This window comes from Camelus ferus, chromosome 15, assembly GCF_009834535.1.
Source record: "Camelus ferus isolate YT-003-E chromosome 15, BCGSAC_Cfer_1.0, whole genome shotgun sequence".
NCBI classification, from domain to species: Eukaryota; Metazoa; Chordata; class Mammalia; order Artiodactyla; family Camelidae; genus Camelus; species Camelus ferus.
The window spans coordinates 19,049,786-19,061,864 of NC_045710.1; the positions used below are offsets into that span (position 1 = coordinate 19,049,786).

General features: G+C 41.6%; 1 protein-coding gene and 1 pseudogene across 1 annotated transcript; one reads left to right on the forward strand and one right to left on the reverse strand.

Moving 5' to 3' along the window:
• Positions 1–108: 108 nt before the first annotated feature.
• Positions 109–12,031, reverse strand: SUPT7L (SPT7 like, STAGA complex subunit gamma). The gene is made up of 6 exons (XM_014563484.2): positions 11,747–12,031; positions 10,897–11,001; positions 9,669–10,283; positions 4,136–4,460; positions 2,950–3,187; positions 109–1,635 (listed from the first exon to the last, which is right to left on the reverse strand). The coding sequence occupies exons 3-6, from the start codon at positions 10,079–10,081 to the stop codon at positions 1,373–1,375; spliced, it is 1,239 nt and encodes a 412-aa protein (XP_014418970.1). The 5' UTR covers positions 10,082–10,283; positions 10,897–11,001; positions 11,747–12,031; the 3' UTR covers positions 109–1,372.
• LOC116668918 lies at positions 6,323–7,532 on the forward strand (annotated as a pseudogene).
• Positions 12,032–12,079: the final 48 nt, after the last annotated feature.

A 12,079-nucleotide genomic window follows, 5' to 3' on the forward strand; every position in this document is an offset into this window, starting at 1 on the left:
CTCTCATAAATAAATAAGGGAAAATGAAGCTAAGCCTGGAATAGGAAGGGTTTAGGTAAGTGTGCTAAGGATGTACAATTAGCAAGTTTATAAATGATCTGGTAACAGTTTAGAACCTCATTTTGTTGCTACTGCATTTATCTTTATTTTCAATGCCTGGAACATTTAAGGCACTCAATGTGGGCCTTGATGTGTGGTCTACTAAGGGAGTGTTCTAAGTTTCACAAGACTTGTATTCTGCACCCCCAAACCAAACTTCAGCAGTATTTATCATGCCCACATTTGCTAATTACTCCTAATTATTCCAGTAGCTGTATCATTTATTTAATAAATACTGATTGAGTCTATCAGATGCCAAGCAGGGCAGATACTGTGATAGGTGAGTAACAACAGTAAAGTTGTTCAGCACAAGATGTAAAATAGAAAGGTGCCTATTTTTATCCTTTTAGCGGCTGCTCATCCGGTAGGAGCACAATGTGCAGATACAGAATTGTAGCAAAGGTCCTCTGATGGCCAAGCAAATGCAACAAATGAAATAGGCACAAGCCCATCCTTGGACAGGTCCTATTAGCCTCATTCACAAGGGAGAAAATGAAAGCAACTGAAAAATGTGCATGGTGAAAATATAAAAAAAAGTATGTGAGTGGAAATAAGAATGTAAAGACAAAAGGATGGGGATACAAGGGATAAGTCTAGAGAAGGAAGAAGGAAATATGTGGCAGAGACAGGGCAGTACTATCTGAATAAGCAAAAAGGCTGTTTACCACAGACCACTCTGATTTTATGAGACTTCATGGGCAGCAAGAACAGTTTGAAAAAAGACTACTGATATTTAAGTTGTGCAGTGTTCAGCTATTTCCTATCAGGTATTAGCACTGGACTCCCAATGACTTGAACCAAAAATGAAGCAAGTTAAAAGGAAAAACTGACATCTGGTATCATCATATATTGATTTTTGAGCCTGTTTAAGCACAGCTTTGAGATTTAATAACATCTCAGTCTTCATAACATCCCTGCAAGGGAAATCAAAGCAGTATGATTCTTCTCAGTTGTGTGAGAGAAATGGCTCTGGAGAAGCTAAGTCACTTGTCTAGTCACACAGTAAAGACAAGAGTTAGGGACAGTGCTTTGGTCTCTGGATTACCACCCCAGTGTTGTGATGTCTGTGAAAGGTGGCTTGGTTGTTGTGGAAAACTATAAAAACTGGATGCAAAAGGAAAATACAAACCTGTTTGCTTAAATCCAGTGCCACTGAAATCAGAAAAAAACACTGTGTTTAAGAGTAAGAGTCAAATCACTGTTCATGGAAACAGTTGAATACATTTTCTGCTAGGTCTTGTAGGTCTGGACAGAAAATCTCCCCCTTTGCCTTTTATATTTTCCTCATCCTCTTCTTGCAGCGCTGGTTGAAAACAGGGGAGGACCCCATGAGGCTGTCAGTGGAGTGGGAGCCATAGCTGCTGTCTGAGTCATCAGGGCTCTGGGGGATCCCAGCTTCACTCATGCCTGACATGGGCTCCTCGAACACATCACTGCCCAGCACGCCATGCCCGGACACGTTGCCTTCTTCACTCTCTTGAGGCTCCATTTTTACATGGGCCAAGTTCCAAAGAGGGGAAGCATTCACCTCCGTACCTAAGAATGGAAGAAGAACACAGAACTAACAAGCAGTAAGCCAAGTAAGCCAAGGCTGTAACAAAGTAGAAGGCATACACCACCCAGGGCCAACTGCTGGCCTTTGAACTCAGTTTTCACTCTGATTCCCTACCTGGCTGGAGAACATGGTTGTTACTCTCTGCATCGAGAAGTTACCAACTCTGAATATCTTCCTTTTCACTTCCTCACCCTCTTTTACCCTTTACCTCCTTTACCCTCACCCTCCTTTACCTCACCCACCTCCATTTTCCCTAAAACAGTAAACAGTTTTCCTGTAGAATTATACAGGTGGGAACATTCCCTGTCTCCTGGATCAAAGTTAGGCACAACCATGAGCTCTTGGTCAGGAGTTACATTTGCCTGTCCTTCCTTTTATGGGGCTGTCTGGTTTTATTGCCTTTTGTTTGGGTCCCTGGTCCTTTCTTACATTATGAAAAGTTAATGATCACTACAAAATGCTAGTAGCAGTTCCCAGACTGCTGGAAAGAGACATGGCCCCAATGTCTGCAACAATTTCTCTTTAACTCTGTGTGTTCTAGCAATACTGTTCTGTGGTTCTTAAGACTTCCATGGTGAAAGGCTCTCTGCCCAATACTGTAAAAAATGTGGCCTAATTCTATTTAGGCCACACTGGGGGATTTGCTATATGCATCATTTGTGCATTGATGACATGACAATTTATATTTGTAAAGAACTGATGTCTAGACTAAGTTGCAACTTAACTGACTTAGAGATGGAGTCATCCTGGTTCTGAAGGTAATCACAGGGTCTATCTGGAAGAGGAGGCCAGCTGCCTGTCATTGGGTAACCCTATTTCAATCCCTTTCAGTTCCAATTTGTTGGGGGTACTTTAGGAAGGAACCCCAACTATTCACATATCCTTAATCAATTAACATCACTCTATCTTTCTGGAAGTTGCCTTAATCAATTGAGCATAAGCATCAGGAAAGACCAGTACAGAATACAGAGAACAGGAGGCCATCTGCACCCCGCCACCCCAAGCTGGGTCAGCTGAATTAACCCTGGTCATCAACAGGATAACACCTAGTGAGTGCATCTATATCCTAACTAAGAATTATTTTAAAGAATGCCTGAGCTGTGCTTCTTATCTCTTCACTCATTACACAGAGAATGTTGGTATCTCTAGATCAGTGAAGCTATATTTGTCTTTAGACTTTCCATTCTCCTGCCCACCCTCACTTTTCTTCCATTTCCAGAGTTTGATTCCAAAACAAAAAGTACTGAGATTGGCAGATTTCCCAGAATCAAAATGAGTAGGTTGGTTTCTCTTACTTGAAGCCTGTGGTGAAGCCTCGACCTCCAGGTTGGATGGGAAGCGCTCGCTCTGAGCCCCGAGGACTCCCATGGGCAATGACTGGTCTCCAGAAGCCAGGTCAACCTCCAGTTCCTCACTGACAGGGAAGGTGATGTCGCTTACAGGTTCCTCCTTGATCTTTACAGGTTTAGTGTCCTCTGTGGCCTTCTCAGGATTGACAATCCTTTCATACTCTTCAGAGAGCTGTTTACTAATCTGTTGGCAAGCAAGAGCCAATTTTCCAAGGAAATGTTAAAAGCAAGCTGGATAATCAGATTGTAGCATCCCATGGAAAAGCCAACAGAACAGGACTATGAATAAAGCATCCACTGCCAATGGAAGGAATTTGTGTTGAGTTTGCATTTGTAAATGACAGAGACATGTCAAGAAAATTTGTTTGGCAGAGAGTATGTATGTCATTAAAAGGTGCATAAAAGTGAAAAATAAACAGACTGTGTTACACTAAAAGATCACATTTTTGGCTATAAAAACGAAAGACAAAAGATCACATTTTTTGGCTATAAAAACTAACATTTGACATATGTACCACAGGTGGATAACAAACGTAGGAAATCTGGTTCACTTAGCAAAAATTGTTGAGTGTTAAGAATTCCTTATCGTATTTTAGATTTGGGGAAACCAAAACAGTGAACAAAATGCTTAAGGCCACAAAGGTTGAAGAGATTAGATATTTTTGGTTCTAACCAAAAATGGTGTCTCCCCCCTAACCCCAAATCCCACCCTTGGGCAGTATCAGCTCACTCTGTTTTGTTTTTCATGGCACTTAACACTATTTGAAACGCCAATTATATTGATCATTGTTTACTTGTTTTTGTTTCCCTCAGCAAGAATGCAAACTCAAGGGACTTGTTAACTGATGTTTCCCACAGTGCCTGACTCACAACATGCACTCAATAAATATTTGCTGAATAGAAGCAAGCTAACCACATTCTCTCAAACTCCACCAACTAAGGGAGACCCCTGGGTCTGTCCAGGTCAGTGATGAGGCCAGTGGAATACAGCTAGGGCCCAGCACAGCTGGACACAGGGCACAGCTCTGTTGTAAGACCCTGTTCTCAGCGTTCTAGAGCAAGTGTTAACAGGGTCCTGCTGAACACCCCTAGATTACACACCTCTACCCACTTCTACTTAGGCTCCTCTCACCTGTAGCATGTAACTGTGATAGTCCTTGATGCGGTGCTGCCAGAACTTCTGGAGGGAGAGCACACTGCCAATGCCCACTTCATGGAAAACCTGCTCCATGACGTCGGGGAAAGGAGTCTGCCCCAGCCGGGCCTCCTGATCCACAGCAAAGCGCAGCAACTTGGTGAACTTAAGGCAGTACTCATGTGCCACGTCAGTTAGGGTCTCCAGGACACTTTCATTAGCACACTCAAAGCCTGCGTGAGCCAGGATTGTGGCCACTGCCTGGTAGAGGAGCTGCCGGCAGGAGTGCCAGCTGAGTTCAGTCACAGGTTCCCCTTTCCCACTGAAAAGTGGAGACATGGTAGTATTATTAGTGCTCTTGCAAAGGAGTGACTTGTCCTGTCTCCCTAAAAGGCTTACAATTCCAGTCAAACCACTGGCTCAGCTTCCCAGGGGAATTCTAGGCAGGTTACATAGCCCAGTTTCATTCTGCTGCTGTCAGGGCATGTCTCAACCATAGTATTATCCCTGAGCTTCCTCAATTACACAAAGTTTAAATAGACAATAATGTCTATAATAAACAGTATAAAGAGTATCTAGTGGAAAGGAAATTTCGTTCTCCTTGTATCAACTGCTCAATTTTGATCACTTTTAGGATCTGATTAATTTTAAGAGTATAGCTCAGATATGGCTCAATGGTGCTCTAATTATTTCATCAGAATGTAGGTTCCTCACATCCTGGGCAGTATATGGACTTTTAGAAACTCACAGTCCCATTAGGAGATTCTTATTTGACTACAACAGACCATTTGTAAAATTGGAAAGCAATTCAATTTTACAAAAGCGATTTAAAACATACACAGCTTACAAAACATTTTTATCATATCCTATGCGACTCTAGATGCCATGTTCTTCATAATATACTGTTTTGCACCTAATCACTACTGCAAAATCCTAATCTTCCTAAAAAAAGAAAACACAGCTCAAAAAGCTGTCTGATCTCCTAAAAATAACTTTTAATAAGCTTCTTATAATTTGCCAGTTCTCCTGAAATTTCCTACCTATCTTCTGCCTCTCTCTGACAAAGGGAGCAAATAGATAAGAATATAACAGGGTACAGAAAATAACTCTTCCTTGGTTCACACCTGGCACAGGTCATCCCGTGCTTGCTGTACAAGAGTGTGTGAGGAGCTACTATTCGCCCACTTTACTATTATCTGCTCAGTAGCAACGACTGCAATTCATATGATGACTGGAAAATAAGAAAACCAATTGTCAAATAACTTTTCATTTACTATTTACATTGTCATTTCCTCTGGCCAGTCTCTCTGGGGTAAACGCCAAAGGCTTCAGAAGTGCCTAGTAACACCGCTAAATCAGTATTGCTTTACTTGAGTAATAGTACTCAACCTGTCTCAAAGGAGAATAATTCTTTCAGCACCCCTATAGCTGGAGCAAATTATTTCTGTTACACAGTTTCTTACTTATGTATAAAACTAAGTATAGACTTTTGATGTTCACAGCTCTTCCTAATAATTAAAATTAGAAAACTGACGCAAAACTACAAATTCTAAATAACAGGAATAATTTAAAATGATGGACAGTATTATTTTGTGGAAGCTAAATTGCCCTCAAAGTGTAAATATGGTACTGACTGCTACTTGAAGTTGGGCATATCTGTACTAACAGGTGCCAAGCATGTGATGGCACAGTTCTCCCTCCCTTTTCACTATTCCAATGTCTTCAGAACCTTCGATTGGTCTATGCACCAAGACACTTTCTGGCCTTCAACTGGCCCAACAGCAACTTTTAAATATTAAGCCTATTTCTCTTATGTTCTCATTAGTTTGGGACAGTTAAAATAGTAGCAACTATTATTAATAGGTAGGTGCAATAAATGATATGCAATTATTACTTATATACTACTTTTGCCAATCATACTTAATCTGAATCTAATTTTGTGGAGATAATCCAGTAAGTGGGCCATTCTACAAGACAACTGACCTGAACTCTTCAAAAAGATTAATATCATGTGTTTTAAAAAGGAGGCAGCTGCTGGCTCTTGGCTTCTTGGCTGCCTCTGCCTCCCGGCTCCCCACTCCCCTTTGTTTTGCTTCCTGCCCCCACCCTCGGCTCGTAACTCCTGCCTGCCTGCTGTGGAGATGGCTTTGGGCCTGAGGTCTGATCCTGGGCCCAGCGAGGGAGAAGGAGAGGGATGCGAAGGAGACGGGCACCATGAAAGAAGAAAGCGGTACTGATGTCCTTGTTAGCTCCAGGAAAAGGCAGGCAAATGTGGCCATTTTTTTGCAGGATCCAGATAAAGAAACTGCCAAAATTGACAGGACTGTGAGAAGCCAATGTGCCAGTCAGCCTTCGGACAGTAATAAAGTCTGTGACAAGCCCTGATCCTTGATTCCCACACCTGATAAAAAGGATGAGCTCATATACCCAAATTCTGTGTATAAGCCTCAGAGTTGCACGCTGTCCAGAGCCTCAACACTGCCTGTTCTGAACTGGGCAATTATAGATAGGAGGTTGGAAAATCATGTTAACTAAGGAAAAGACATGCTTGAGGGATAAACACTTTATGCAGCGGCACCTTCTTTTGCAGCCTAAATGTGAGTGATTCTCCTAGACTGGTTAATGGAGGTGTATGAAGTCTCTAAACTTCACAGACAGACGTTCTACTTGGCACAGGATTTCTTTGATTGGTACATGGCAACACAACAAAATGTAAAAACGCTCTTACGGCTTATTGAGATTTCATCTTTATTTAGTGCTGCCAAACTTGAGGAAATCTATCCTCCAAAGCTGTACCTCCAAAGCTGTTACAGATGGGACTTGTTCAGGAGATGAAATTGTTGCCATTAATCATTATGAAGGCCCTTAAGTGGCATTAAAGTCCCCTAACCATTGTGTCCCGGCTGAATGTATACATGCAGATTGTGTATCTAAATGATTTTTATGAAGTGCTCCTGTCACAGTATCCTCAGCAAATTTCCAAACAGACTGCAGAGCTTTTAGATCTCCGTGTCCTGGATGTTGGCCGCTTAGAATTTTCCTATGGTTTGCTTGCTGCTTCTGCCTTGTATCATTTCTCTTCATCAGAACTGATGCAAAATCTTTCAGGGTGTCAGTGGTGTGATATAGAGAAGTGTGTCAAGTGGATGGTTCCATTTGCCATGGTTACAAAGGAGCCAGGAAATTCAAAACTTAAGCACTTCAGGGGAATTCATGAAGATGCACATAGCATCCAGACTCGATAAACAGCTTGGATTTGCTGGACAAAGCACAAGCAAAGAAAGCCATATTGTCTGAAGAAAATAGGATTTTTCCTCTCCCCACGGAGTCCTCACCTCCTCCCACCCTCAAACAGAGCAGTAAGAAGCAGAGCGGTGGGCAGGGAACAGCATGACCACACCAGCATCTTCTACCAAAGACAGCTGTGCAGAAGTACCTGCTTCAAGTTCTCTCCTGTCTACTGCAGCAGAGGCGTGCATTAACTTTTACAGATACTTAAATGGAAGAGCATGTGTCTTCTGCAACAGGTTTCTGTGGATGGCATTGGACAGGGAGAAGTGTTTTTTATTGGATGCTTAGATTTTTTAGTAAGTGAGTCAAGTACACCAGCCACCTCCAGAACACCAACGAGTGCTCCAAATGCTGCTAGGGAGGGTGATAGTTGACTTGATTGACTTTGCACAAATAGCAAAGGCTTGAAGTTGAGGAGTGCCACGTTGCTGTTGGTCTCCCCTTGTGTGTTCTGGGTTGTGTTGCAGTAAGCAGAACAGGTGGTTGTAAGTGTTATGGTGTGGAGCCCACAACCAGCTGTGCTGGGGGCCTGCCCTTTCCATACTATCAGTCAACAGTGTACAATGTCTTTTATGAACTATTATTTTGTAAGTGTTGTTATTTTTTTTAAATAAAGATAACACTATCTTTGAGGAAAAAATAAATAAAAAATAAAAAAGAGGAAGCTATTCTGGCTTAAAAGACATTAAACAGGCAGAAAAAGACAAATACTATATGAAATCACTTATATGTAGAATCTAAAAAGTATAACAAACTAGTGAATATAACAAAAAAGAAAGAGACTCATGGATACACAGGACAAACTAGTGGTTATCAGTGGGGAGATGGAAGGAGAAAACAGGCAAAATAGGAATTAAGAGGTACAAACTACTATGTATAAAATAAATAAGCCACAAGGATATATTGTACAGGTCAGGGAATATAGCCAATATTTTATAGTAACTATAAATGGAGTATAACCTTAAAAATTGTGCATCACTAAGTTGTATACCTGAAACCTATATAATGTTGTAAATCAACTATACATTAATTTAAAAAAACAGACACTAAAGAGGCATAACAACCAAATACAATGTGTGAGTCTTTCTTAGGTCCTGGATTAGGGAAAAATATACCTATAAGAGGACAACTTTTGAGACAAATGGAGAAACCTGAATATCTTCTTATTAAATGACATTATTTCATGAGTGTTCATTTATTTTGGGGTGATAATGATATTGGGATTATGTAGAAAATTGTCCTTACTCCTAGGATAAGGCGAGGAATTCAGAGGTAAAGAATACTGAAGAATTTAGGGGTGAAATATTGCAATGTCTGCAACTTTAAAATATGTGGCAAAAAAAAGTCTTGGGGGGTGTGTGTGTGTGTTTATGTTTGTATATTTGTGTGTATATGTGTGTACACACACACATGAGAGAGAGAAATGTAGCAAAATGTTAACAACTGGTGAATCCAGGTGAAGGGTATTTGGGTGTTTATACTATTATTTAAACTTTTGTATAGGTCTGACAAATTTCAAAACGATTAAGTAATTATTTGTCACCAAATGCAAACTTCCATACTGAAATCTAGTAGTACCAACAGGTAATAAGGCAGTCATTCAGAGGATCTGGAGGAGGGCTTCTCAAACTTAAACACACATATGAATCTGCTAGAGTTACTGTTAAAATGCAGATTCTGATTCAGCAGGTCTGGGTGGGGTGTGAGACTGCATAAAAAGCACCCAGGTGATGTTGTTGCTGCTGATCTTGGACCAGATTTTGAATACCAAGGATCAAGAACATTTTCACATTATTGTTTCTTAAACTATGTTACTGAATGAAACACGCACAGTTAAAAAATTCTTGTATAGAACTTGCCCAATAATATGAGAATAAGTCCATGAATCTCATTTTGAGGACACTGGGCTAACCCATAGTATACGTTTTAAGTGAAACAGAAAGACTAGACACTGAGGACTATGAGGACAAACCATTGTAGTACCTCGCTCCTAGTAAAGTGCTTGACACATAATTAGGCACTCAATAAATACTTGTTGCATCAGAAAATTTAAAAATACAGACTCTGGATTTGGAAGATCAGAGTTCAAGTCCTAGACTTCCCACTAATTACGTGAGCAACTTTGGCCAAGTCAATTACTCTTATCCTCAGTTTCTTCATGGAAATGTTGTTACATACTTAACAGGGTTGTTGGAAAGACTTTTTGAGAAAAGTAAGATATAGCAAAGTCTTGCCTTACCGATAAAAGTCACTCTCTGGGTCACTGTGCCGAATCTGGAATGGTGCATTGGGATTCTTACAATCTAAAGGAAGGAGGTCATCGGGAAGAGGAGGTGACCCAGGACAGGATGGAAGAGGTTCACTCTCTTCAGTCTTTACACCTTCTGTCTGTTGCTGATTCTGGGCCTGAGCTGTGGCAATGAGGTTGCGCAGACGTCGGTTGTGCTGGATCAGCTGAATGGTATGGATGGTGAGGCTGCAAGGCTCTGAGGGAATGTCCAGCATAGTGGGGCGCTTGGGCTTGTTGGCTGAGGGTTGGTGCAAGGGTGGGTCATGGACTTCCACCAGTCGGAACTCCCGAGGGAGCAAGTCAAAGGAACTTCTGTTGGTCTGGCTTGATGAAATTGGTATCTCTCCCCAATATCTCAGCATTTTGGAATAAGAAAGGAGAGCTTTCAAGTTAAATGTAGATGATATCCTAAAAGTAGTGTTTTTAAATCTCTAACAACTGCAGGTTATAGGCTTCTATAGTGAAAAATATGTCTAGCCAGTTATTTGCATAAAAAGTAGGCAGTTCAAGACCACTTAGAAAAATATCAACGTCAGCAACACTGTAGGACCAAAGATGTTCTCCCTGAAGAAATTAAGAGACATATTGCTGTTAGATGCCAGCCAGCACAACCACACACAGTGACAGTTCCTCCTGGGCTGTACCACAAGGTAGAGTTTGGGTCATTAGTAGACTAATAGCTGTAATAGTATCTGGGGTTATAGTGTCCATGTTTTCCACCTCATCCCACTAACTCATTGCCAGAAAGACCATCATACCCAATTCTGAACAATATGCAAGGCAAGATACTTAAATTTGAGACCTGGAATATTTCTCAGAGTATCTTGACACATCTGTTCTGGATCAGTAGGAAAAACGGAGTAGAGTTAAAGATAGGGAAAGGTGGTACTTATTCTGTGAATGCCAGGTATGGGAACCTTTAACAGGTCCTGGTAGAAAAATTTATAAACCACTAATCTAAATGATCTTATGTGACATATAAAGGGAAGACTCTGAGATTTCTGCTGTCTCCTACCTAGTATCCTTTCCTTCAGTCTCTCCTTATATCTAATCTACTTCTATAGTGATGCTAGAGTTAGTATTTCTAACTCAGACCTAATGCCTTTCCATTGCCTATTGGAGAAACAAAGTTTTTGGTTTACCATTCAACAAAATTTACAATCTGGCTCTGACTCACCTTTCCAGATTAATTGCCCACATGCCTCTTCAGATTCAATAAACATTCACCAAACGCCAGGTACCATGTGAGGAGATAAAGACTAATTAATGCAAGATCCTTGCCCTGAGGTGAGGTAGAAAAACATAAAAAGAACTTTTCAGTATTAACATTTCAACAGGCACAGACCTGGTGCAGTGAGAAAGCACAAAGGAGGAACTTCCTGGAGAAAATGACTACCTTAGTTCTAACAGTATCAGACTACTCAGATTGAGAACGCCACGCATCTCCATAGCAGACCTTTTAAGCTGTGATCTCTGCTAGAAATGCCCTGTGACCCCTATTCCTGGCAGACTTGTATTCACTCTTAAGTATGGCTTAAATCACCACCCTCTAACACCTCCCCAGCACATCTCCCTTCAATATATTATTACAGCACTTTGAACATTTCCATCACATTATTTATCCCTGGATTTAAACTAGTACTTATCTCTATTTTATTCTTCCATCTATCGCTCACAACTGTGATCTCAGTATGGTGTCTGGCATTTATTGAGTGAGTACTATGTGCCAGTCTTTGCCTTTACTGTTTAATTCAATTTTCCCAACTACCTTACGAGGTAAATACTATGAGTATCCCATTTTCCAGATGTGTAAGCTGAGGCCCATTGTCTTGCCTAATGCCAGAAATGGCTGAGAGGGAAAATCAGGACGATCTCGGTTTCAGGGTCTGCACTCAACGACTACATTAATTGCCTCATTAATTGGTTTCAGAAAGAATAAAAAAAGAACGAATAAATGAATGAACCAAGTGACAACAAAAATCGTCCTCTCCCCTAACTCCACCGAAAGGAGCATGAAGGATAGGTACCAAGACTAAGCAATGCCCAAGTCCCTGCAGGGGCTCTTCGGTCACCGTCGGCAGGCGCAGGCTCCAATCACAGGGTCCTGGGGTCGCCTAATGCCGGGGCAGCCCGGACACCGGGTGGTCTGGACCGGGACCGAGGCAAGGAGGCTCCGCTAAGGACTGCCGCGTCGCGCAGGAGCTGGGCTGGGACGACTCCGAAAGGCCCGAGGGGAGGGTCGCGCCAGGGCCGGAAGGCTAGTGCGTTGATTAATAGTTCAAGACTGCCGGAAGCGCTTCTTTTCAATCAGGCTCTGCTGCAGGAAGTCCCTACAATCCGGTTGCAACCTTTAAAGATGT